The sequence below is a fragment of the Tursiops truncatus genome, chromosome 2 (assembly GCF_011762595.2).
Source record: "Tursiops truncatus isolate mTurTru1 chromosome 2, mTurTru1.mat.Y, whole genome shotgun sequence".
Lineage (NCBI taxonomy): Eukaryota > Metazoa > Chordata > Mammalia > Artiodactyla > Delphinidae > Tursiops > Tursiops truncatus.
The window spans coordinates 5327072-5354214 of record NC_047035.1 but is presented as its reverse complement, the minus strand read 5'-3'; the positions used below and the strand labels follow the sequence as shown (position 1 = coordinate 5354214).

The following is a 27143-nucleotide window of genomic DNA, read 5'->3' as shown; positions in this document are numbered from 1 at the left end:
GCCCAGCTCCTGAGCCTCATGTTGGATTCAGCCAACACTTATTTGCCAAAGCGCCTCTGATATGCGAGGCACTAGCTCTGCGCTTGAATCCCAGCTTCGCCACTTAGCCGCAGTGTGTCTCTGAGCCAGTTACATGATCTCTCTGAGTTTGTTTCTTCCTCTGTAAATTGTGACAATATATCTGCCTGGCCGTACGCTGATGACTGAGGGAGACAATGGATGAAGCAGCTCCTGGGGTCGCCTGGCAGGCGATTTCGGTGGTTATTATTATATCATTGTTTCATAAGATTCGATTATACTTTTATATTGTTTGTCATAGTATCTACACGTATTATAGCTTAATTCATATACCATTGGTGATCCCCTCCTCTCTAAAGAGCGTACCACTTACGGAGAGGGAAGTGGGGAGGGGCAGCACAGGGGTAGGGGAGTAAGAGGTGCAGACTATTAGGTATACAGTAAGCTACAAGGATGTATTGTACACCATGGGGAGTAGAGCCAATATTTTATAATAACTATAAGTGGAGTGTAAGCTTTAAAAATTGTGAATCACTACATTGTACGCTTGTAACTTATAAAATATTGTACAGCAACTGTGCTTCAAAAAAAAGAATACCACTTAGATTCTGTTGCTAGGAACTTAGAGTATGTATAAAGAAAGAGTAACCATTTGTAAGTCATAGGTGGCAACATCTTAAGAGTTGGGCACCTTGTATCCAACAGAATCCTTCGTGAAAATGTTTGCACACACACACACACACACACACACACACACACTCACACACACTCCTTTGACCTCTCTTAGAGACATATGAAGCTTCCAACTCAGCAGGCTCTGAAGAACGGCTGCCAGCCAGTTACTGCCGTCAGCTACGTGCTGAGTCTGTGTGGCAGGACAGGGTATGGGACAGTGCCAGCTGCTCAGAATCACAGACAGTGCCCTGTAGGAGGAAGAGAGGTGGAACATGCAACTTAATCCTTCCCCTCTGTTTATGCCTCCCCCACCCCTGGTCCTGGTACCAGGCTTAGCTCTCCATGGGGCAGTTTAACACGATGTTTCAAAGGCACAGCCCAGACAGCCCGGTCTCTCTGCTTCTTCTATTCTGACCTCTGTTAAAGTTAAATAGCACAGGGACTTCCCTGGTGGTGCAGTGGTTAAGAATCTGCCTGCCGATGCAGGGGACACGGGTTCGAGCCCTGGTCCGGGAAGATCCCACGTGCGGCGGAGCAACTAAGCCCATGCGCCACAACTACTGAGCCTGCACTCTAGAGCCCGTGAGCCACAACTACTGAGCCCACGCGCCACAACTACTGAAGCCCGCACGCCTAGAGCCTGTGCTCTGCAACAAGAGAAGCCGCCGCAATGAGAAGCCTGCGCACTGCAATGAAGAGTAGCCCCCGCTCGCCGCAACTAGAGAAAGCCCACATGCAGCAACGAAGACCCAAGGCAGCCAAAAATAAATTAATTAAATTTATATTTTTTAAAAAAAGTTAAATAGCACACATTAAAGGTAAATGGTTGTTAGAGATGCAAGGAAGCAAAGCTGAGACGCCAAATCCAGATGTCGGGGGTCAGCCGGTCCCCTTGAGTGGTGCCGACTAGGGCCCGGAGTGGATGGTGACTCTGGCTCGAGGGACTCGCTGATGGATGTGTGTCATCAAGGTTTGAAACGGCAGCAGCAGGGAGTCCACATTCCTTTTCATCCCTGAAAACACTGGGGTCCCACTCACTGCCACTACTTGAGAACACGTGGGCAGGAGAGTTCAATCTTCCCGCCATGTAACAAACATTGACCGAGTACCGTGTCCTGATTAGAGGATTCGGAGCACTTCCGTGTCCATTATCATTTGACCGATTGGACGCTGGGCCTGCAAAGTCATTCTGGGCCTTTATTCCCATTTTACAGTTGGGGAAACTGAGCCCAGAGAGGCTAAATTCAAAGGCCAGTCCTCTACTCGCCCTTCTGCCATTCTCTGGGTCATTTCTTTCACCCAGCTGGTTGCACACCCGCATCACAGAAGGTCAGGTGCTGGCCCAGCTCTGCTTGCAGCAGCCCTGGAGGTTGTCCCGGCCCCATCCTCCTGTACCCATCCTGCCTTGCCCTGGGCCAGATCTCTGGGTGAGTGTGTGCAGTGGCCCCTTTGCTGCTTCCTCTGGCCACAGGCTGGGGGTAGGTGTTGGTTCATCTTCCCTGCCCAGGGCTTTCTCTCCTTTAATGTGTAAGTGACAAAACTCAAACACCAGGGAACCCTGCCATAGCATCAGTAACTGAATCATTTCCCATAGTACCCAGTTTGCTGCTCCTATCTTTAGGAACTGCTCATATGCAGGAAATTTTCTTTAAATGAAAGCTGGGAATAAGAATTCTTATTAAGCAAATACAGAGCATTTTTAAGCTCTTAGGTTAATTTTTTTTAATAGCCTTGCTGTGACTGTAGTAGTCTTACTTCATTTTCTCGCTAAACAATTGATTTGTACTTTTCCCCATGTTTACAACAGGTGGTTCGTGTTTGACACAGAAACGAAAGACTTGGTCACCGTCCACACGGATGGAAATGAACAGCTGTCTGTAATGCGTTACTCACCAGGTTAGAATACGGTCCATTCACTCTGACAGATTGATGAAGTTCTCTGTAGATGTCTGTAAAGAAAAAACATTCACAGGCCCCCTCAAGAGCAAAATTTAAACTATATCTGCACATAATTGTGGCACTTGGGCGTTCTCAACCTCCCTTCTTCGGGTCACTATGCTTGTGTGGGTTTTTTTGTTTGTTTCAGCATGTCAAAAAGCACCTTTATTATATTTATAATAGCCTCTCATGCACTCATGCTTTCTTGCCAGGTGCCTTTGGAGCAGTTTACTTGTGTGTTTTTAACTTTTTATTACGGAAAATTTCAAACAGGGACAAAATTGCACAGAATAGCATAATGAACCCCCAACGTACCCATCACCCAGCTTCAATAATTATCGACTCTTAGCCGCTTTGTTCACCCGTAGCCCCACCCACTGCCCCCTCCCATGTTGTTTCTGAAGCCGCTCCCAGATGTCTTATCCTTTCATCTGTTAATGTTAATAACTAGAGAGATCTAAAGAATATGAGGACCCTTTTTAAACAGCTTTATTGAGGTATAATTTACATACAATATTTTACTCTTCATGAAATGTACAATTCAGTGATTCTTAGTAAATTTGTAGAGTTGTGCGACCGTCACCACCAGCCAGTTTCGGAACCTTCCCATCACCCCCAGAAGTTCCCTCCCTGCCTCTTAGTAATTAATCTCTACTCCCACCCCCAGCCCTAGGCAACATAAGTGGCCTTTTCTGAACATCTCATGTCAATGGAGTCGTTCAACACGTCACCTGTTGCATCTGACTTCTTTTAGTTAAAATAATGTTTGTGAGGTTATTCATGTTATTGTGTGTGTATCAGTAGTTTATTCCTTTTTAACTGCTAGATAGTATCCCATTTTACGGATATGTCATGTCTGGTTCATCCATTCATCAGGGGATATTTGGATCGTTTCTGTGTTTTGGCTATTATGAATAATGCTGCTAGGAACATTGATCATATGTCCATTTTGGTTGGTTTCTTTTTTTTTTTGGCCACGCCTCATGGCTTGCGGGATCTTAGTTCCCTGATCAGCGATCGAACTGACACCCTCAGCAGTGAAAGCTCGGAGTTCTAACTACTGGACTGCCAGGGAAGTCCCCATATGCACATTTTGTACTCATAAGTCTCTTTTACTCCATAGGCGCTCGCTCTCTCTCTCTCTCTCTCTCTCTCTCCCCGCCTCTCTCTCTTTCCCTCCACACACACACAGGCAAACACACGCCACCCTCGCTTGCAGTTCATTTGTTGAACAAGCTGCTTCATTTTTCCCAGAGCATTTTCCACACTCTGGGTTTTTGTGAGTGCATCTCTGTGGTGTTGCTTAACACGTCCCTCTGTCCCCCATATTTCCTGTAATGTAATTTGGGATCTAGATCCGCTTCCGCCTCTGTGTGTATTGGTCTCCTCTTCCTACAAGAGACACATGAGGTCTGCTTGTCTCACTGTCTATGCCATTAGAGCCGTCACTGCCCAACACTTAGATCCGTACGGGGACTGGTTTTTCTATTTTAGCCTTTCTTCATTTATCAGATATAGTACTTCTATAAAGAGAAACTTCCCTTCATCTACTTTTTGTTACCCAAATAGTATACTGTTTTGTTACCCAGTCATATGGTAGAGTTAACCAAGATAAATGCTTAGCTTCTTTCCCTTTATTTACCAGTTTCCAAGATAGTGAGTTTGTTCTCTGCTCCCTTTAACAATGATAGGTTGCTGGTGGTGGTGTTTTTGGTGCCGTTATGAATTTAAGTGTATTTGGTATGTTTCAGTCTGGGATAGTTATGGTACGTGGAACCATTTATCCATTATTGGCCACTTCAGTTTGGCTCCTGAGTCCTTTTGACAGCTTGGGTTCCTGGGATGCTCGTGGCTACTGGGTAGGTCATCGTTTCTAAGCCTCGTCATTTACGCTTTTGGTTTAAGAAGCACTCCTTCTCCGTGATATGTAGGACCTTCAGCTATGTGAACACTCTTGGAAATAGCAGTTTTAGCCCTTGGAAATACTTGGCCACGACTGAATTGCCGTCACTCTGTAGGAGTCTTCCATTTTATAAGCTGATAGACGGTCGTACCTATCTCATGGTGGGGCTGTGTTCTGGTTCTCTAGAGGTAACCTCATAGAAAGAATAGCCTTTTTAGACCCTTGCACCCAAAGACTTATAACTTCTTATCCTAAACAGACAACTGCACAGCCACCTTGGGAACCTTTTCTCCATGTTGAGAAGTACCTTACTTCACTCGACATTTTAAGTGTCATATTTTGTTCTGTTCATCCCAGGCAATATTTTGCATATCCTCCTATGTGCTTCTCGTCATTTTCTTAGTTACTTTGAACCTCTGCTGAGTGCAGGAGGGCCTCATCTACAGCTGCTTTTTATCTACTAGCTCCTGCTAACATAGCAGGGTCCTTTCGGGAGTCCATTTCTGTTTCTTGTCAGTTATACTAATGACTGTCCCCTGGAGACCAGAGAGCTCTCACTACCAGTAACTCTGCCTCTCAGGTTTTAGAGTCATTGACTGGAGGCTGTGTGGGGCAGAGGTGATGAGCCTGGGCCAAATCAGGGCGGGCTGCATGTGGACCCAGTGCCCTCTCTTCATTAGCCAGCTGTCCCTTGTCAAATCAGACACGTTATTGTGGGGCTCAACCAAAGGAGGAGGCGTGAACGTGCTCTCTGAAGAGCAGAGCATTACGCAGATGACATGGGGGATGGGATGTCATCAGCAGCCGTGGCAGTGGTGGTGGCCCCAGATCCTCGGGCTGTGGCCCCCAGCCCCACAGTGTCTTGTTCGGCACTGTGTGCCCAGCACCTAGCTGAGAGGAGATGCAACAGAGTACGAAGAGGAGGTAATATATACCTAGACAGAATAGATGCTCAGTGAATATTAGTTGATGCACGAATGCAGACAGACTAACTACAGTGCATCTGACTAGATGCAAAGCACACTGTGATCATCATTATGCGTTTTCTGCTTACGCACGAGATCTTTCAGGCACGTGGGCTATACTATTGTAGATTACCGGCTGGCTCCTTTTCGGATTCAGGTATTTACAGATTTTAGACACACACACACACACACACACACACACACACACACACACACACGAAACTGCTGCGAAACCCCAGCCTGCGTTTGCAGCCGTCTCGCCGCGGCTCCCTGGGCTGTGCTTTGCTGAGAAGACATCAAACTAGGAGGGCTTTCTTCTCATTCCTTCAGTCTCATGCAAGTTCTGGATGCTGTGCTAGCAGCTAGAGGAAAAGCAAACGATTCTTAAGCTTTATGGGTGGAGCTGACCCCCAGGATGCTGGGAAGGACCAGTACACTCCAGCTGCCAGGCTTGACCGTGATAAATGCCGCCTTTGCGGTCAGTGACATAGGCAGTGTCGAGGGAAGTAATCAATAAACCAGTCTATAACAGGGGTAGAAAGAGCTTTCCTGGAGTCGAACTGAGGACTGTTGCCCAGGAGACGGCCTCTCAGATAACTCTGAGGCACTGCTCCAGAGAAGTGTGGTTTTCAGCAGTTTCATGTCTTGTCAGAACGAAGAACATCAAACAGGTCAAGGGTAGATTTCTGCAAGGTTAAAATAAACAGACCAACATGTGCACAGAAGTCAATATGGCGCCTGGTGCCTAGGAAGGGAGTCTTATCATTGAAGGAGTAACAGCTTTGGCATCCTAGGAAAGGAGGCATTTGATCCTTATTTCTAACATGGACATTCTTTTTTTTTTTTTTTTTAACATCTTTCTTGGAGTATAATTGCTTTACAATGGTGTGTTAGTTTCTGCTGTATAACAAAGTGAATCAGCTATATGCATACATATATCCCCATATCTCCTCTCTCTTGCGTCTCCCTCCCACCCTCCCTATCCCACCCCTCTGTGTGGTCACAAAGCACCGAGCTGATCTCCCTGTGCTATGCGGCTGCTTCCCACTAGCTAGCTATTTTACGTTTGGTAGTGTATACATGTCCATGCCACTCTCTCACTTTGCCCCAGCTTACCCTTCCCCCTCCCCGTGTCCTCAAGTCCATTCTCTACGTCTGCGTCTTTATTCCTGTCCTGCCCCTAGGTTCGAAGATATACAGACTGCCAACAAACACATGAAAGGATGCTCAACATCACTAATCATTAGAGAAATGCAAATCAAAACTACAATGAGGTATCACCTCACACCAGTCAGAATGGCCATCATCAAAAAATCTAGAAACAATAAATGCTGGAGAGTGTGTGGAGAAAAGGGAGCCCTCCTGCACTGTTGATGGGAATGTAAATTAACATGGACATTCTTTACTTTGGTCAGTGCACCCTTTTCTTTAATGATTAAAGCAGATGTATGTTTGATAAGCCACAAACAGACTGTTTTAGTTAGTGTAAAATTCAAGTTAAATCATGTATAAGCCAGAATGACTTCTCCGTGTCTCAGTATGTGAAAAATTTTGCGTTAATTACCTCTTTTGATCATAAATCTTTCAATAGAAAGCATTGACGATCAAAATGTTTGTCCCTTGACGTCAGGGTGGTTGCCGCCTGCCCTGTGTCCATCATGTCCCTCGGTGCTTGGCCTCTTTTTGGTTGTTTATATATGCGTGGAGATTTGCCTAGTTATCCACATTAGGGGGAAACTAAGCAGACATAGTGAACAAGTACAGAGGTATGCTAATTGGGAAATACTTTATAGGCGATATGTTTTTTCAGTTGTATCAAATTGTCATGCAAACATTGTACATGTGCTTTTAGCAGCAGGCCTAAAGCAAGCAGTGATGTATGTCATGAGTAACTTGACGGCTAGGAAAAGAATAATAATACACATTATGAAAATGATAATCATCTGTAGAGCAGAGCAAAAAAGTTGCCTATTTCTGAGGGGAGCCAACGAAACAGATCATTGAAAGGGTCAGTTTTTCTTATATGTTATAACCGTTTTGCCTTCTGGGACATTCTTTCCAGGTGCATCTCAGTTTCTCCAGCGGTACTGATATAAGTGCAACAAACAGTATGAACAATAATAGCGCAAACACCCCCTTGTTTAGGCAGTAGAAAATCTAAGGCAGCCCTGTTATCTAATGTTACTTGGGCTGAGGAACTTAGGGATGTCTGTTGTGCTGCAATGCTTTTTGCCGTCTCTTTGGCTATTTAAGCAATGGTGGCTGATAGATTTCTGATCATCTTTTTTGTAACAATATGTAAACCGTACATTCCTGCACTAGGAATTAATATTCCCCAAAGATTTTGCCACCGGGTATCTTAGTATCTTGCTAACATGGTTCTCTTGACTCTGTAATGAAGAGACAAAGGAGGTTCGTCTATTTCCTGATGTACAGACAATGGAGTAACATGATGTCCCAATAAGAGTAAACCTTCTGTTTGTCAGCTTTTAAGAAATGTATGTGCCCATCCTTGGGAAGGTGGGTCAATTCCAATACCACCTATGAAGAGAAAACCTGGGGGAGCACAGGTGATCCCTCCCAGAGTGCTCTCATTGATAGCCTCATGAATTGGGAGTTTTGTCAACACAATTTTTTTTAATTTATTTATTTTATTTATTTATTTTTGGCTGTGTTGGGTCTTTGTTGCTGCGCGCGGGCATTCTCCAGTTGCAGTGAGTGGGGGCTACTCTTCGTTGCAGTGTGTGGGCTTCTCATTGCAGTGGCTTCTCTTGTTGTGGAGCACAGGCTCTAGGCGCGTGGGCTTCAGTAGTTGTGGCATGCAGGCTCAGTAGTTGTGGCTCGCGGGCTCAGTAGTTGTGGGTCACGGGCTCTAGAGAGCAGGCTCAGTAGTGGCGCACGGGCTTAGTTGCTCCGCAGCATGTTGGGATCTTCCCGGACCAGGGCTTGAACCTGTGTCCCCTGCATTGGCAGATGGATTCTTAACCACTGCGCCACCAGAGAAGCCTGTCAACACAATATTAAACTATGGATCACTTCTCTCGTAGACTTTCCAAAGGTCATTTGCATGGTATTTAATATACAGTAGTTGCTGGCATAATTTACTCGCATTTTTCTCTTCCAGACATTTTTCAGTTAAGTAAGGGACAGATCAAGGAGCCCTAGGGTAAGTTGTGCTCAGTCTCTAAGGACTGAGGATAGTATCCGACAAGGGATGGACATATTAATAGGTTGAAAAGTTTGAACCTGAAAGATTAGGCCAGACAGAGGTTAGTCTGGGTGAGTGGTCACATTAGGAAAACCTGAACAGTCAGTGATACGTATTATGAGGGGCTTATATCGGTCTTGTATTGACCAAGGAATTTGACGACAGATCCACCAATTGGTTAGATTTTGCCCCAGTAGCTATACTCTGTGATAACTTTAGTAAAGAATTTTTTTTCCATCCTGAACATTGGGGCAAAAATATAGCTAAAAGCAAAACAGTAACCTTCAATTTTGATAGGGAGACAAACATTTAGCAAACAGTTCAATTGAACTAGTAGGATGGGTCTTCCAGACCTAGTCTGGATTTGCGGGCCACCTGTCTACTGTTGTTGTCATCTTCTCTACCTGGCTTGTTGGTTGTTTTAAGGTGAGTTTGAGGTTAGCGGTCCTCTCTATAGAGCAGTCTGGTGCGGAGGCCCTTTTTAGGTGGGGAATATGAATTCAGGAGTCAATTCCCTTCACTTTCACTGTGCGGAGTACCTGATAAGGGTCCTTCCATCTAGGTTGGAGAGAGAGTTTTTTAAAAAATGTCTTTTACAGTATTCATAATCTCCATGGTGCATCTGATCTTCATCCAAAGGTAAATAACTGTAATTAGCTTCAGAAACAAGCTTAGAATATCCTGTTAATAATTCAGTTAAACTTTAATGTAACATAGCAGCAAAGAAGCATCTTGGATGTAGGTAGTAAATACAGAAACCTCAATATATATAAAACCTCAGTATCCACAAAGGTATATTATTGAAACATAATTTTTCTTTCTAAATTATCCTCATTTTAGCCAATAAATATTTGAAAAACTAACAAAGCAAATAACTTGACCTTGAAATAATCTTAAAGATGAAAAAAAAGAACCTAATCTGATGCCCATCCCCACCCCAAATTCACATGTGAGTAAAGAGAAATTTCATATTAACTCATATGGCCAGGATTCAACATGCTGTGCTTTAAGTCCAGGGAAGAAAATGCAGGCTTTTAAATAAATATATACAATTTTGTATTAAATAAATAGATAATCCTCATTTTTACCAAATATAGTCAAATTAAGATTAAATTGTTTCCAAAATACGTCTGGTTTCAGTAAACTTGGCCTGATTACTTACATAAATGTAATTGATCATATAGGCTCTTTTTTTTTTTTTTTTTTTTTTTTTTTTTTGGTGGTACGCGGGCCTCTCACTGTTGTGGCCTCTCCCGTTGCGGAGCACAGGCTCCGGACACGCAGGCTCAGCGGTCGTGGCTCACGGGCCCAGCCACTCTGCGGCATGTGGGATCTTCCCGTACCGGGGCACGAACCCGTGTCCCCTGCATCGGCAGGCGGACTCTCAACCACTGTGCCACCAGGGAAGCCCCAGGCTCTTTTAAATTTGGCTTTGCTGGAACTTTTCATAGGGAATTTCAAATTGAACTTTCAAAAGCCCTCTCAAAGCCAGGAAGGCCACACCAAAGACTTGCCATTAGATTCTGCCTGCAATACCTACAGACTTAGGTGAATTCCTCTCTTCTCAAGGTCCAAAATATCTTGAGGTTACTGCACCTGCCAGGAACGGGCCTTCCTTATTCACCTGGAAAGGCTGCTGGGAACCTAAGAGTTTCCAAATTCTGGAGAGGTCAGGTAGAAAGAAAAGATAAATGCTTCAGTTCTGTTTACAAAGGTATAATTTACTAAATTGCTGTAAGTCATAATTAGCTTAAGGGGAAAGGTTCCCTTATCTGGAAAACAAAGATTAAAAGCCAGTAATATTTCAGATGAAAGTCACACAAATTATAATCATATTTATCAGTTCATTCAATCCCATGTAAATTAATTTTTGTTCCACTTGAGTCCAGTTTTTCCATCAGTTCTGTTGACCTTGCCTGACGATTGAGGGTGATAGTGACAGTGATAATTTCAAGAAATTTGTAAGGTTTTTGTTAAGGCTTATATGATTTGCCCAGTGACATGGGTGCCTTTGATCACTGGACACTGTGGAAAGTATATCCCAAGTGGAAAACACAATTTCTAACAGTTTCTTTGTCATCGTGAGGACATTAGCCTTGCAGCAAGAGAAGGCTTTAACCCATCAAACAAAAATGGGGTTTTCCAGGGAACAGGGAGAGCCAAGCAACCGTCGTGGATTTCCCATAGCCCTGGCTGTTTAAACTCACAGCTGTTGAATACCCATCTTAACTATCTGATTTAGGAGCAGACTGTTGCCATGTCACAAGCGTCAGGATGGCAGAAGTCTAACAATGGGGGGTTAACTTTTGTAGAAGCAGAAAATTTTTTGTATCTACATCGTTACATAATCTTTACAGATTTTGTTGTTGCCTTTGCCTGAAAGTCAGCTGGAGTATTTCCCTAATACTTGGGTTCATTCCCTTTCGTGTGAGCCTCAATTTTGATGACAAATAGCATTTTATGTCGGGACATATAAGATTTCCAAGAATTTCATATAATTTCTGGAACACCTATAACATATACTTATATAGACAGAACATTAAAAAGGCTTAACGTTATCTTTTATTTGACCACGCTTCCCATGTTATTTAACATACCAAATAAATACCAAATAAACCTAATTAGTTTAATATCTCTCTTTGAGATGCTTCAGGACAAAATCACTTTCTTTTCCCTTAACAAAATGCATTTCCATTCCATATCTTCTTTTACTGAAAACCTTATTTTCCTTGTATACTGAAATATCTCCCTTAATATTTCTAGTAGCATGAATTACATATATAATTTTTAACCCTTAAAAAACATTAATCTCTAGCAAAAACCAAGAAGCAAACAACTGTGAACTGTTTCTCATATTAACATTTCCCGATTGGCAAACTTACGAAAATTTTCTATAACGTCTAGAAACATACATCTTCTTATAGCGTAATTTCTTTTCTCAATGTGGTATAAGATGTGTGTCCAAATAAACCCAAACATCTTTAGTTTTTCTCTAATAAGAAGACAAAGAGGGAAACTTAGATTTGCTTAGCAATTAATGTTTTCGTATTTTATCTTATTTGGAAATTATCTGTATATTTAATGAATTTCCATAATTTATATTAACTTAGCAAAACTCTCAAGTTTCAAGTTACCAAAATCTGGAGGAACTATTTTTAAGTAAACGTACTATATATAAAACATAATCATTCTTAAAGAGTTTACCTAAAAACTTTTATCTCATGTGCCTCTATTTCCCTACTTATGAAAACATCATCATACCAAGTTAATTTTCTTGTTGACAAGTGTTGGAACAGAGATAACATGAGCTTATTGATTTCTTTTTTAAGATTTTTTGGGGTTTTTTTTGGCTGCGTCGGGTCCTAGTTGCGGCGCGCGGGATATTCATTGAGGCATTCGGGATCTTTTGTTGTGGCGCACCAGCTCTTCGTTGTGGTGCGCAGGCTTCTCTCTAGTTGTGGTGTGCGGGTTTTTTCTTCTCTTCTCTAGCGGCGCGCAGGTTCCAGGGGTCATGGGCTCTGTAGTTTGCAGCACATGGGCTCCAGCTGAGGTACACAAGCTCAGTAGTTGTGGCGCACAGGCTTAGCTACACCGCGGCATGTGGGGTCTTAGTTCCCTGACCAGGGATCGAACCCACATCCCCTGCATTGGAAGGCGGATTCTTTACCACTGCACCACCAGGGAAGTCCCTTAATTGACTTTCAGTAAACCTAGGTATCATAAAAGTATTATACTTAATGTTGATGACTTAAAGACATGTCTGTATTAACCAAACCAACAACTTAAACTTATTTTCATTTATTAAAGATTAATCCTGGATCATATGATACTTTAAAAATGTGAGGGGTTAGTTTCTTGTTATAGTTAGAAATATTTCATTGGTAAGCACTTACTTCTAAGTCAATTAAATAGAACTCTTTTTCAAATTAGTTTTGATAATATCATTTGGAGGTAGAAACATGCTATATTTATAATGTACATACAGACATACACACATCCAGATAGACAGACAGAGATCTCATAGTTTTCCTGCTTCAGTTTTTAAAGGTCTCATTTCCCCTTTTCTGCAGTTTTAGGTTCTACTAGTTGAGCCAAGGCTGTGGTCTCAGGCAGTGTGGGCTGTGCTTGCATTTCAAGGACATGATAAGAGTTATACCTTCAAATTTGCTTGAATACTTTTATTCAAGCATAAAAAGGAGTACTTTTATTGTCTCAGGTCAGAATTTTGAAAAAAAATGTTTTATCAAGCCAGCTTTGTTTTTTTTTTCTGCGGTACACGGGCCTCTCACTGTTGTGGCCTCTCCCATTGCGGAGCACAGGCTCCAGACACGCAGGCTCAGCGGCCATGGCTCACGGGCCCAGCCACTCCGCGGCATGTGGGATCTTCCCGGGCTGGGGCACGAACTCGTGTCCCCTGCATCGGCAGGCGGACTCTCAACCACTGCGCCACCAGGGAAGCCCGAGCCAGCTTTCTTTAATTGCACATGCAAAACTCAGTTTTAGAACGTCAGAAGAGTCCCATTCTGGCCATTTTAGAGCTATGTCATTTCTACAATTGTAGAAGCCAGCCGGAGTTCTAGTGAGTGGCTGGCCTGTCTGGGAGCTGTTAGGCGTTAGAAGCACAATTTCCTGATTTATTTCAGTTTCATTTTATTATACAGTACAAATCTTTCCAATTTTAAGCCACATTTTAAAAAAAGTCAACCAACCCAGTTCACCCCAAAGTTCCTTCTAGGCCTTTCCTGCCTGGAAATTTCTTCTAGGTTTCTTACCTGGAAACTCCATCTAGATCCCTTGCCTGGAACTTCCCACTAGGTTCCTTTCACCTAGGAAATGTACTGGTACCCCCTTAAGAGTCCAGGTCTTAAGGTAGCAGCTCAAATAAAAGTCATGGACTGCCACTTCATACAAGAAGATCCAGACATCAGGAAAAACTCACCGAACCAACCAACCTCAAGAGTGCTGTGAAGCTGGGGGGCTGGGGCTGGGGCTCAAAGGGTCCGTGTTTGCTGCCCAGCATCCATCCAGGGTAGACTCCAGCGACTTCCCTGGTGGTCCAGTGGTAAAGAATCCGCCTTCCAGTGCAGGAGACGCAGGTTCGATTCCTGGTCAGGGAACCAAGATCCCACATGCTGCGGGGCAACTAAGCCCGTGCGCCACAACTACTGAGCTTGCACGCCTCATCTAGAGAGCCCACGTGCTGCAACTACAGAGCCCATGCGCCTTGGAGCTCACACGCCATAACTAGAGAGAATCCCGTGCACCACAACGAAAGATCCCACGTGCCTCAACTAAAACCCGATGCAGCCCTAAATAAATAAATAAATAAACATCAAAGGCTGGGGGGAGAAAAGTAGACTCCAGGTGACCCCACGTGGGTTTTTCTGATATCCTGCCAGCTACGCCAAGCAATGTAGACGGAAATAATCAATAAGCCAATCTCTAATAGGCATAGAACTGAGCCAAAGTGAGGACCAAAGCCCAGGAGACAGCCTCTCAGATAATTCTGCGGCACTGCTCCAGAGAAGCATGGTTTCAGCAGTTTTATATTGCGTCGGAACAAAGAACTTCACACAAGTCAGGGATACATTTCTTCAAGGTTTAAAAGAAAGAACAGAACAGCACATACACAGCAAGTCAGGACGGCACCTGGTGCCTGGAAAAGGAATCTTATCATTGAGGGCAGACCAGCACCGGCGTCCCAGGAAGAGAGGCATTTAATCTTTATTTTTAACGTGGGTATTCTTTAGTTCTGGTCAAGGCACCTTTTTCTTTAGTGAGTAAAGCAGGTGTACGGCGTGTTTGCTAGGCCACAAATAGGCTGTTTTAGCTAGCCGAAAATTCAAGTTAAATCACGAATAAGCCAGAATGCCTTCCCCAGGCTTCCGCATGATGACATTTCTTCGCTAGCAGACACCTACCTACTGCCGCAGATGGGTTGTGTAGGATGAGCTCAGGTGGAAGTGAGACTGCTTTGTAAATCCCCTTTAAGGTTGATGTTATGTTGTGCAGGGATGGTGAGAGGTGAGCAGTTGCTCCCTGAAGTTAACCGTGTGGACTGAGAACTAAATCTTTCAGATAATTTCTCAATTCCGCAGGCACTAGTGAGAGGTCCAGGTTTCAGCGGCTAATAACCTGTATCTGGCCTTTGGTTGAAGTGGGAGGTTCAGAGCGATAGTCCCAGACACAGGTGCACGCTGGGAGCCGGTGAAGCAGAGCCTTTGGCGTGCATTAGAATCGCCCAGAGGGTGTGGGCTTGTGGAGGGGTTCTTTGGCATCCTGAGAACCACAAACCTAGAGCATTTCAATGGATCATCTGATAACCATTTCAGTCACATTTTATTACATGTTTTCATTTATGAAATGTCTTACATAAGATGGCCTAATGCTAATAAGCTAACGTTACGTGAATTTTTACTGAAACCATAGTCAACTACGGTTGCCAGGCCCCTCGTAGGTTCATTAAATATAGAACTGTAGTAGGGACAGTTCTCGAAGTTGACACGCACATCAGAGCACTTACAGAGCACTTTGTCAGTGGACCAATGGAGTTTTGATTGGATTAAATTTGTAAATTTTTTAAAAGAAGAATGGAGATTGGAAGAAGATAATTTCATGTTCGTTAAGCCCAACTGCAAATACTTAGCCTGCCTGGTCTAGTTTCAACCTGTTGAAACTTGGATTAAAAATCTAAAACCCTAAACGTGAAGATGAAAAAGGGAAAATCACAATGAACTAATGCATTGCTCATGTGATTATATTGATCTCTTCTCTAATCTTATCCGTATCATCGAGACATGGAGTTTCTCTGCTTTTATAAGAATGAACCAGAATCTGGTGTTCATTTGCATCACCCCAGCATCGAATCCCACGTCTGCTTTCCAGGTGGGACTAGAGACCCGCTGGGATGCAGCCCCTGCCACCCAGCCAACCTCTCTCCTGCCCACACAACGTCCCCAAGCCTGCACTCCACCAGGCATGCTCCCCGTCCAGGTGCAGCAGTCTCCTGCGGAGCCCCAAATCACCTGCCCCGTGTGATAAGCAGGGCAGGTGCACAGCAGCCGTACAGCTACCCTGGAGACCCTGCTGTGCTCCCACCTGGCGCACTGTCTCCCATGCCCACGGTTCACTCGTCCTTCCAGCCCAGGTCAAGCCGTGCCACGCACTCAGCTGTGTCGTCTTAGGCAAGTTACTGAACCTCAGTTTCGTCATTTGCACAGCTGGACAAATTCTCCCTGCTCTTAAAATACTGTTGGACTTAGTTAAGAGCTGTGTGGAAACCCATCCCCAGACCTTGTAAAGAGGCAATCAGTGAAACTGGCTATGGTGTTATCTTTCTCCTCCAGGTGGCCAGACCCCTGCTCTCTGTTCTTATGAGTCAGTCCTCCAGCTGATTTTTATTTGGGACCAAATGCCCGCTTCTTTTAGTCGAGTAAGTTTAGGAATTTTGTACTCTCTGAGAGAGCTGGGGGTGAGGCATAGAGAGTTTAGGGGTGAGAGGACGTGGTTCACGGGATGAGAAAGTGCTCTGGAGGTCCGAGAAATAGGCAGCGCTTGGGTTTCATCTGGCCGCTGATCAGCATATTGACTGGAACTGCTTGGTTTTGATGTATGAGGCAGACAGTGTTATTACATATTTACGAATGAGCTTAAACCGTTACATGAAAACTTTCTATTTCGAATTTTAAGGAGAAATTACAATCTCATTAGGCTGTTAGAAGTGAATTGCCAAGGGAGATTGTGAAATCCTATTTTTCATTCATCTTTAAAAACAGGTATGGGGCTTCCCTGGTGGCGCAGGGGTTGAGAGTCCGCCTGCCGATGCAGGGGACACGGGTTCGTGCCCCGGTCCGGGAAGATCCCACATGCCGCGGAGCGGCTGGGCCCGTGAGCCATGGCCGCTGAGCCTGCGCCTCCGGAGCCTGTGCTCCGCAACGGGAGAGGCCACAACAGTGAGAGGCCCGTGTACCGCAAAAAAAAAAAAAAAACAACAACAAAAAAACAGATATGGAGATGGTAGTTATACAGGTATTTTTGTCAAAACTCTTAGAATATGTGCATTTTATTGTGTGTAGATTATACCTCAAAGTTGACTTTTAAGTGGGGGGGTTTGAGAGAAGATTCTGGGAAGATGGTGAGTAGGAACCAGCAGGAATCTGTCTCTCCACCTAGACAGCAACTGGCAGAATCTGTCTGATAGAACTGTTTTGGAAAGCCAGAGTCTATTGAAGGCTTGCAACTTCCAGAGAAAGACTTGGATGGTAAGTTGCAGTTAATTTCAGTCAGTTTCAGCTCTTAGCACAGTGGCAGCGACCCACCCCTCACCTCCAGTCCCCTGACAGGCAACTGTGCATGTGTTCCTGGAGCAACAACAAAAAAACTAGCAACCCACTCAAAAATGGGCAAAAGGCTCGAATGGGCATTTCTTCAGAGAAGACATACAAATGGCCAGTAAGCATGTGAGAAGGTGCTCAACATCACTACTCATTAGGGAAATGCAAATCAAAACTACAATGAGACGCCATCTCACACCCATTAAGATGGCTACTATCAAAACAAACAGAAAACAGGGCTTCCCCGGTGGCGCAGTGGTTGGGAGTCCGCCTGCCGATGCAGGGGACACGGGTTTGTGCCCCAGTCCGGGAAGATCCCACATGCTGCAGAGCGGCTGGGCCCGTGAGCCATGGCCGCTGAGCCTGCACGTCCGGAGCCTGTGCTCCGCAACGGGAGAGGCCATGGCAGTGAGAGGCCCGCGTACCACAAAAAAAAAGAAAGAAAAAAAACAGAAAACAACAAGTGTTGGTGAGGATGTGGAGAAAAGTGCACTGTTGTTGGGAATGTAAAGTGGTGCAGCCATTGCAGAAAACAGTACAGCGGTTCCTAAAAAAATTCAAAGTAGAATTAGCATATGGTCCAGCAATTCCACTTCTGGGTACATACCCAAAAGAATTGAAAGCAGAGTCCCAAAGAGGTCTGTGTACACCCATGTTCATAGCATCCTTATTGACAATAACTAAACCATGGAGGCAATCCAGGTGTCCATCAACAGATGAATGGACAAGTAAAATGTGATATACAGTGGAATATTATTCAGCCTTCAAAAGGAAGGAAATTCTAACACATGCTGCAACGTGGAAGAACCTTGACATCATGCTGAGTGAAAGAAGCCAGTCACCAAAAGACAAATATTGTATGGTTTCACTTATGAGGAACTTAGAGTCGTCAAAATCATAAAAGGTGGAGTAGACAAAATCATAACAAATGGTTCCACGATGAAAGAGAGCTCATTATTTTAGAGTTAACAAATGATACGGTCGTTCTTATCTAAAGATCGTTGTGCTTAGGAGTGTACACACGTAGATAGCTGGTGGGAAGCAGCAGCATAGCACAGGGAGATCAGCTGGGTGCTTTGTGACCACCTAGAGGGGTGGGATAGGGAGGGTGGCAGGGAGATGCAAGAGGGAGGGGACATGGGGATATATGTATATGTATAGCTAACTCACTTTGTTATAAAGCCGAAACTAACACACCATTGTAAAGCAATTATACTGCAATAAAGATGTTAATAAAAAGAGTGTACAAGCCAGGGTGCATACATCATTTATCAGATTTTCAGCTGTTCTTTACTGTTATTCTTTGTCACAGGGGCAATGGCATTTAGCAAAGAAATGCTCAGGCTCTAGTCAGACTGCTGGGTTCGAATCCTAGCTTCTCTAAACCTGTGTGACCTTGTGCAAGTTACTTTATCATCCATGCCTCAGTTTCCTCTCCTGAAAAGTGGAGATAATATCTACCTCACAGGGGTCTATGAGGATTAAGTAAGTTAATATAGGAAGAGTTTAGAATAGTACTGGTACATAGTAGTTATTCAACAAACGTCGACTCATAATTATTTGATAGTAATTCTTGTTAGCATTTACTGTTTACTGTCATCATCATCATTATTGTCAGGGCTTGGTCAGTTGGAGGACCAAGTGCAGGTGGTCTGCCGGGCAGCTCTCTGGCCTTCTCTAGAACCATCAGCAGCAGAAGGTGGCCCATCCCCCAGCTAAGGCAGTCCTCGGCCCATTTACCCCACCCCCTCACGAGCCTGCTTTGGACAGGCTAACTCTGACTTGCCAACACCTTGATTTTGGCCAGGCATTGGCCAAGACTTCCGAAAATACCATTTCCTGATGGTGCCAGGCTATGCTATTTCCTGTAGGTCTTCCTACCTTGCGAGAAGGAAAACCAGGGGGAAGAGGTGGGGGGAGAACCCTTATTGACCTCATGATGTGCCAGTGACCGCTAGGACCTTTACAGACATTGTCCAAGGGAATCCTCTGAATTTCGATGAGAAGGTGCCGTGCTTCGTGGATGGAGGAACTGGCGCTCAGTGAGAGGAGGGACGCATTTGCTGTCCCCGAGCTCGTGGGCAGAGACCGCCCCTCCTCTAGGCTCCATTCTGGGTGCAGGTTGTCCGGCCCCCATGTGGTTCCTTTCTCCTTCCTTCCGGTTCCTGGCCCCAGGAAGGTCTGACCCCCTCCAGACTAGTCTCTCAGGCCCCGCTTCCATCCCATACATCCTGGGCCTCCCCACTCCGGCTTCACACTGGGCAGGTTCATCTGCCAGCGACAGGGGCTGCTCTGCTCTTACATTACAGTGAGCGCCTTCCCTTGTGTTTCTACACGAGCGTCACGGCCTGATTCCTTAAGCCTTCCTGATGCCAGGAACCTGGGTAAAGGAGATGCTAACTGATGGCCCATTGGAAGAGCGGCCAGGCGGGGCGGCGGAGGAATAAGGGGGGCGCTGTGTGCACAGAGGTGAGGGGAGAGGGCCCTCCAGGCATGGGAGGAGGGGGCAGTGTGCACTGAGGTGAGGGGAGAGGGCCCTCCAGGCATGGGGGGAGGGGACAGTGTGCACTGAGGTGAGGGGGAGGGCCTTCCAGGCAGCGGGGAGGGGAAGCGTGCACAGAGGTGACGGGGAGGGTCTTCCAGGCTGGGGATGAGGGGGGCAGTGTGTGCAGAGGTGAGGGGGAGGGTTTTCCAGGCTGGGGGGAGGGGGCAGAGTGCACAGAGGTGAGGGGGAGGACCTTCCAGGCAGGGGGGAGGGGCAGCGTGTGCAGAGGTAAGGGGAAGGGCTTTCCAGAAAGGGGGGAGGGGGCAGCGTGTGCAGAGGTGAGGGGGAGGGCTTTCCAGGCAGGGGGGAGGGGCAGCGTGTGCAGAGGTGAGGGGGAGGGCCTTCCAGGCAGGGGGGAGGGGCACTGTGCACAGAGGTGAGGGGGAGGGCTATCCAGGCGGGGAGGGGGTGGGCAGGAGGAAGTGTGCCAGAGGCCTGAGAGAACCCGGTCTGTTCAGGGAGGAATGATGCAGCCACATCCTGGCGGGCCTTGGGGACCCCACTGAGGAACTGAGTCTTGATCCTTCAGCAGTGGGGACAGCCAGGGAAGGTTTTTTTTAAGGGGCAGAATCTGATCAGATGTGGATTTTCAAAAGATAGCTTTGGAAGTGGTATAGGAGTGATTTAAAAGCAAATTTTGTCTCTTTGAAATAATTCATGGCTATTTTTTCTAACTCTGTAATGGCCACTAGCATTATCGCTTGTAATTGATAAAATGTTTATTCTTAACAACTGAAATGTAATCCCGCGTGTTTTTGCAGATGGGAATTTCTTAGCAATAGGCTCCCATGACAACTGCATCTACATATACGGAGTCAGTGACAATGGGAGGAAGTACGCACGGGTCGGCAAGTGCTCGGTGAGCGGGCTGGTCACTCCTCGTGGGTCTGTGCGGTTGTTTGTCACATTGCGACAGTGTGGGTGGGAATCTATAAGGCAAGTGAAACTCACCCATGTGTTCTCTCCCAGGGTCATTCCAGCTTCATCACTCACCTGGACTGGTCTGTAAACTCACAATTCCTCATGTCGAATTCCGGAGACTATGAAATCCTTTACTGTGAGTGGTTCCCCAGGTGTGGTCGGGGTGCAGATCACGTAGAACCTTCACTCTGAGACCAAATGGGGCCTCCTGCAAAAACCCACGCCCCTTACAACTTGGGCACGTGATGGCGTCTCTGGGCCTGGGCCCCTCCTCTGCACAGTACAGGAGTTGGGCTGGACACCTCCGCCTTGGCACTGAGATACTTGGGGTTTGGGCCTCCAGGAGGAGAAGGTGGGGCCCTGCAGGGAGAGGCAGAGAGAGTGGGTCAGAGCTGTCCCGGCAAGAGGGATGGCCCCTCGTGAAGGCATCACCCTCACGGGCAGAGACCCAGCAGCCCCCTGGGCCCCTCCTCCTCCCTCAGCCCCTCCTGGCCAGGTCTGAGCCCAGGCAGGGCAGCGCAGTGGAGGCATGAATGACGAAGGCTGCACTTGCTGAGCACATGCTACATGCCGTGCACTGCTTCCTCCAGCATCTGGCAAGCACCTGCCGCGCACCAAGTGCAGGGTCCCAGGGCAGAGGAGGGCCCGGTCTCTGCCCTGGTGGAAGGTACCAGCAAGTGCAGTGTGCTTCACCCACAGGCTCTCAGGTGATCCACAGCACTTTCTGGCTTGTCCCATTTTAAGGAAGAGGAAATATCATCTCAGATACAAGGCCACAGGCATCAGGAGCCAGTGGGTGGGGAGGTGGGCGCCCCCTTGTTGAGGAGCAGGCCTGGGCAGGGCTGCTGGTGCTGGAGGGAAGGGGCCTCCCTCGGGCGGGGCAGGAGGCCCTGCCTGATGTGGGGCAGGAGTGGGGGATGGTTTTCAGGGACAGGCCATGGGTCTAGAATCTTCTCAGACATGGTCTCATACTCCACTAGTGAGAGTTTAACTGGGGAACAAACAAATCACCTGCAACGCCACAGGTACTTGGTATGACTGGTTTCCGTAAGCTTCCATTCCTAACTCGGAGCTGAAGGGATGGTGTGTGTGTGTGCGTGCGTGTGCCCAAGTGTATGTTGGGAGAGGGCTAGGGAGCCTGACAGCAGGGGGTGGAGTTGTATCCAGGGGAACAGTGAGCAGACAGGGGCCTCAGAACCAGAGGTGGTCAAAGAAAAGAAGCCAGACTGGGGGAACAGACACAGAGGAGATGAGAAGAAGCGGAAGAAGTGGGGTCCCCACCGAGGCCCTGGGCCTTGGGCAGTGAGCATGGTCCCCGCAGAGCTGGGAGGTGGATGGTGTCCCCCTCCCAGAGGGCTTTGTAGCCGATGGGGCCTGGCTCCGAGGGCCCAGCCTTGCCCAAGAAGGAGAGAGGGCTTTGGCACTGATGTCACCAGACCTGCATTTGCCTTTCCAGGGATTCCCTCTGCTTGTAAGCAAGTCGTAAGTGTGGAAACTACGAGAGACATCGAATGGGCCACATACACCTGCACTTTGGGATTCCACGTCTTTGGTAAGGTTTCTGCACCTTTCATTCTGTCCAAACGTAGGATGTATCTACTTTCAGAATGACTTTCGAATAGTAGTGAAGTCTCTTGGTCGGCTTCAAACTGCTCTGCTACCCCGTGGACCCCACAGGACACACTCCCCACAGCCCTGGGGAAGGGCCAGGGCTTGCCCAGCTATGGCCAGGCGAGAGGAACCAGAACCCTTTTCTCTCGTACGAAATGGGTCCTGAGATAATTCTCTAGAACACTTGTATGAGGTAGTGCCAAACGTCCTCGATAAATGGACCAGATGGTACCCTATCAATTTATTTACCATTTGTTAGACTGATTGTATCTTTTTGGCCCTTAAACTAAATTTTTCACCTCCTTCAAAGTTTAGATTAGGAATATGTTTATAAACGGTCTAAAATAAATTGCCACAATTTAGTAGAATAAAAAAAGAAAAGGCAGTACTTATAATCTCTTTATGTATGACTGCAAGTCAGTAAGTTGGTCAGAAGTTCACAGGTCTCCTTAGGGCTGGCGTTTTGCCATCTTCTGGTGTTGAATGCTAGGACGCCCTGGGTTTACTCTAGATCTGCCTGTTAGGAAACTGATGTGCATGCAGCTCTCTCATATCCAAAGTTATTGGGACCAACAGGGTTTCCTGAAGCAATGGTCAGGAGATCCCATCCCCCAGACCACACCCCAGGCCCACCTGGGCACAGGGCTGTGGAGTCAGAGCTGCTGCATCACCCGGCCCACAGTGAGCAGACACCCCACCTGCCCAGTGCCACCAGGCAGACAGAAGCCATGAAGGGCTGACACCAAGGAACACCTGAAACACACAGGCAGTCCCAGAGTTAAAAAGCTCTTTGGAGGGCCTCTCATATGTAAAGAGTTACCCCCAAAAAAGAAAAGTTAGGAAACTGCAGGCTTAGGACTAGTCAGCTTCCCATCAGATGCTTTGGGGATAAAGAAAGCCATCATGTCCAGAACCAGGGATTCTGGCCTGCTTTCTGATGTAGCATCAAGAAGGGGCCCGAAAGAGGTGGAAGCCCTGAAGGCCTGTCACTGCGACTCTCATGCAGCAGAACAGTATACGCAGTGAGGGTTTCCTGGAACAGCCTGCAGGGAGATCATCTGAGACGAAGCGTTCCTTGGGCGTGGTTTCTAAATCGGGGACATTTCTGTTTTCGTGGGAGTTCGATGGCCAGTCCCCACACAGTGTGGCCCTGTGTCCTGGTATTTCCAGTGCTCTGTCTGGGGTCTTTGTTTTAGGAGTGTGGCCAGAAGGCTCGGACGGAACCGACATCAATGCTGCCTGTCGGGCCCACGAGAAAAAACTCCTGTCAACCGGTGACGACTTTGGCAAAGTGCACCTCTTCTCCTACCCCTGCTCACAGTTCAGGGTAAAGGCTCATCTTCTTCTCTAGCCTTACCCCACGGGGCGCACTTACTGCCTGGCCTGTTGGTAATTGAATAGAAAGGTGCTGTGAGTCATGCCACCAGTCACAGATGCAGGGGTGACCGTCATTCGGCTGCCCCAGAGCACTCCAGGTCCCCCTCCACTGCCCTCTGGGGAGAACCCCGCCCCCCCACGTGGTGCTGGCTTGTCCTCCTCTGCACTTCGTGGGCCTCCCCCCTCTGCTGTCCACCACGGCTTCCTCTGCTCCAGCCATGCTGAGCCGAGCCCACACCAGTTCCTGGAACACCCCTCTTCGTTCTTCCCAGACCTGACCCTCCTCCTAGAAGACCCTCCCCTCCACCCCTGCATCCGGTCCTCCCTCCTTTGGGCCGGCCTGTGCCTGGTGCAGCCTCTGGGGTTGAACCTCTCCCTGCCCGCATTCGTCCCCTCCAGACCAGATTCTCAATGTACAGGGGCTCCGTGTGGTTTGGCACGAATGTAGACGTCCAGCACTTCCAACCCCGCCTCGATGGCTTTGCGTTCAGCTCCCTCCATATCATTCTTCCCCAGGCTCCCAGCCACGTGTACAGCGGGCACAGCAGTCACGTCACCAACGTCGATTTCCTCTGTGACGACAGCCACCTTATCTCCACTGGCGGCAAAGACACGAGCATCATGCAGTGGCGGGTCATTTAGTCCCGGCAAGAACCCGGGGGAGCAGAACGGGCCAGGAGGTACAGACTCGAGTTTCGCTCACTCGGTCACTGTGATTTCTGCTTTGTTTGAAGAGTTCTCACAAACCTCAGGAAAATTATGCCCTTTACTGGTTACCTTAGCTTAGTGGATCGGTGAGCATCACAGCAGGTCAGCCATTCAGGTCTCTCTTTTGTTGTACAATATATAAAACACTTAATATAAAAAAGATGCCAAGGTTTACATTACGGTGACATCAAGAAGTGACTGGTGTATCCTTCATAACTTTTCTATGAACTCTTCAAAAACGGTCACAGAATGCCTTTTCAAAGATTGTATATAGGCTTTACTGTTTCACCATGGAGGTTGCTAAGTCAGATATTTATGATAACGAGGTGCTGCATCGTGATCGCTGTTGATTAACTGGTCCTCAAAGGATAAGTCGTTGGGGAAGAGAATGGATAACTGATTTGCACAACTGAATCAGGAAATGCAAATAAGACTTTATTTGGTTAACATTTTCTAAGGTTTCATTCAGTGCTCCCTCCGGGAGGCTGGTGAGAAAGGGGTCAGATTCTTCTTGTGTTAAGCAGATTCTACTCCAGATTCACTTAACTATTGCAGCAGGGTACCCAGGCATTTCAGAGTTCCAGCTAGACTGTCTGCCTAACCATATGCAGTCAGCCACCTAACGCCTACACGAATCACGTCCCCTCTGTTCCCCGCTCACAGGCCCTTGGTGAATGGTGGAGACAACGAGCCACCTTCCTCTGTATATTAATTGGCATGATATGGTATCGTACTTGTATAGGATTTTAGCAATTCATAATGAATACGTAAGGCTAGGCTTTACTATTTTAATGCTTACGGACATTGTATATTTGTATTTTAAGACCAAGTAGACCAAGTCAAAAAGATCTCTCTCTAGTGTACCATACCCCTGCAGCGGGGAGAAGTCTGGAAGGCTCCACCAGGTACTAAGGGCAGCTTCTTTTCCTGTCTTTTGTGCATGGACGGCTTATTACGCTATGAAATAAGATTGCGCTCTGATGAGTAAAACAGAGAAGGCCTTATCCATTTCAGTTGTGTGGCAGATTGAAGGTTATTGTTTACATTGGGGAATGTATCTCAGATTTTAAAATAGAAGAGTAATAAACAGACTGAAAGACGAATGTTAAGATTTTTACTTGTTCTAGGCAAGTAAATGAACTGAACCATCAACTCTACAGCACTGGTTGTTTAGAGTGGCCGATGAAGCTGAACATTGGGGAGCGTTTTTTATTCCATCTCCAGCCGGCTGCGGAAATGCCGGGCACCAGTAAACAATGTGTATTAAAGATGATTCTGTTTGTAATGTATCCTTATCAAATATATTCTATAATGAAATAAAATCTGAAAAGTGGATTTCTTATTGACCTATAATCATGAAAGTATATAAATTAAAATATTTAAAATTAGATATGATTCACACAATATTCTGTTTCATATCCAGATTTTTTTTTTCTCACCTGGGTCATTTGCAGATAAAACAGCAGTTTGCATATGGTGTGTAAGCATTCATCAGATTAGACAACTGTAAAGAATTCAACTTTTTGTTGTTGTTGTTTTTGGCCGCCCCACGTGGCTTGTGGGATCTCAGTTCCCTGACCGGGGATTGAACCCAGGGCACAGCAGTGAAAGGCCAGAATCCTAACCACTAGGCCACCAGGGAACTCCCAAGCATTTAGCTTAATTACCATACCCAGTTGTTAGTTTACTTGGTTATGTAAATATTGGCAAAAATAATCATTTTTAAATTAATAATTAAGGAATAACCAGATCAGAGAAGGGAAGGAAACCCTTATTGACTCAAAAGTTATAAGATCTACTTTTATGTATTTTCCAAGCTCGATAATGGACAAGGGGTATGTATATAAATCATTATTGCTACCTTCATACTTGCCTACATTTTAAATGAAATTCTCAGTATTAACCTTGCAGGTATTCATTAACATAGGAAGCAGTGGCCACGTACCACCACTTACCACCTCTCAGGCAAGTTCTAGGCCTAGGTTCTAGGCCTAGAACCCCGGGATTCTGCTGGAATGAGAGACCCCAGAAGCAGAGCCAGGCCTGTTCCTCCCAGTGGTCTATGGCCACATCAGCTCTTAGCCCTACTGCGGAGAGTGACAGATGACGGACTATGACCCTAATCTCGGTGAAGTGATGGTGTGGACTAAGGTGCAAGCAGTGGACAGGGGAGAGGTGAATGGAGTGTCTGAGAGCGGTTCCTGGGGTGACGTCAGCAGGGCCAGGCGGTGGGTGAGGCCCAGGTCCCCGACTGTTCTCTGGGCAGATGTTGGTGCCGTCGGCTAAGATGGGGGGCGCTGCAAGTTTGCAAGAGGATAATGAGTCAGGCCTGGTATGGGCTGGAGTGAGGTGAGGGGCCGCTGAGACATCCAAGCGTTAAGTGCGAAGCAGGCGTTTGGCTGGCAGGCGCAGAACAGAAGTCGGGCTGGAGGCACCAGCGTGAGTGATGCTCTCCGCAGGAGGCTGACGCTGAAGCCAGGATGCGCTGAGTCTGCGGGTCCTGGGCAAGCAGGGTGAGGAGAGGGCCTCCGACCCAGCCAGGGGGACTCCGATGGACTTCAAGGTTAGGTAGAGCATGAGCTGTCAGCAAGGAAGGAGAAAAGCCAGCAGAGGGCTGGGTGGGGCAGAAAAGAGACCCACACGAGGGCTGTGGAGGACCCGGCAGCCGGGTGGCTTGGTTTGGTGCTCGCTGTGGAGCCACTGTGGGCTCTTTACTTGTTTAGCAAATGGTTTTCCAGCATCTTTGTACAAAGTGATGCTGGGCAGGGGACCCAGGCGTGCTGGGAGAGCCTCAGCAAGTGGAGGAGAGAGGGCACAAGGTCAGGGGTGAGGGCATGGGGTGGGAGGCCTCCAGAGCCAGCTGGAGCTGCATGGGGGGAAAGTTCAGTGGATCCTGGCATCTGTGGACTTACATCTGCGGTTTCCACTGCATGAGGTGCAC

General features: G+C 46.8%; 1 protein-coding gene across 5 annotated transcripts in view; it reads left to right on the top strand.

Moving 5' to 3' along the window:
* Window positions 1-25537, top strand: part of EML1 (EMAP like 1) — a 197951-nt gene extending 172414 nt beyond the window's left edge. For 3 of the 5 annotated variants that reach the window (XM_073800056.1, XM_033850622.2, XM_004322808.4), the window contains 6 exons: window positions 2501-2589; window positions 20347-20444; window positions 20555-20642; window positions 21963-22058; window positions 23314-23444; window positions 24011-25537. In XM_073800056.1, the coding sequence (XP_073656157.1) occupies window positions 2501-2589; window positions 20347-20444; window positions 20555-20642; window positions 21963-22058; window positions 23314-23444; window positions 24011-24136 (628 nt within the window). In that variant the 3' untranslated portion in view covers window positions 24137-25537. Of the gene's footprint in view, window positions 1-2500; window positions 2590-16482; window positions 17299-20346; window positions 20445-20554; window positions 20643-21962; window positions 22059-23313; window positions 23445-24010 lie in introns of those variants that run through there. The other 2 variants (XM_033850621.2, XM_073800057.1) reach the window with 2 other exon arrangements.
* The last annotated feature ends 1606 nt before the right edge of the window (window positions 25538-27143 follow it).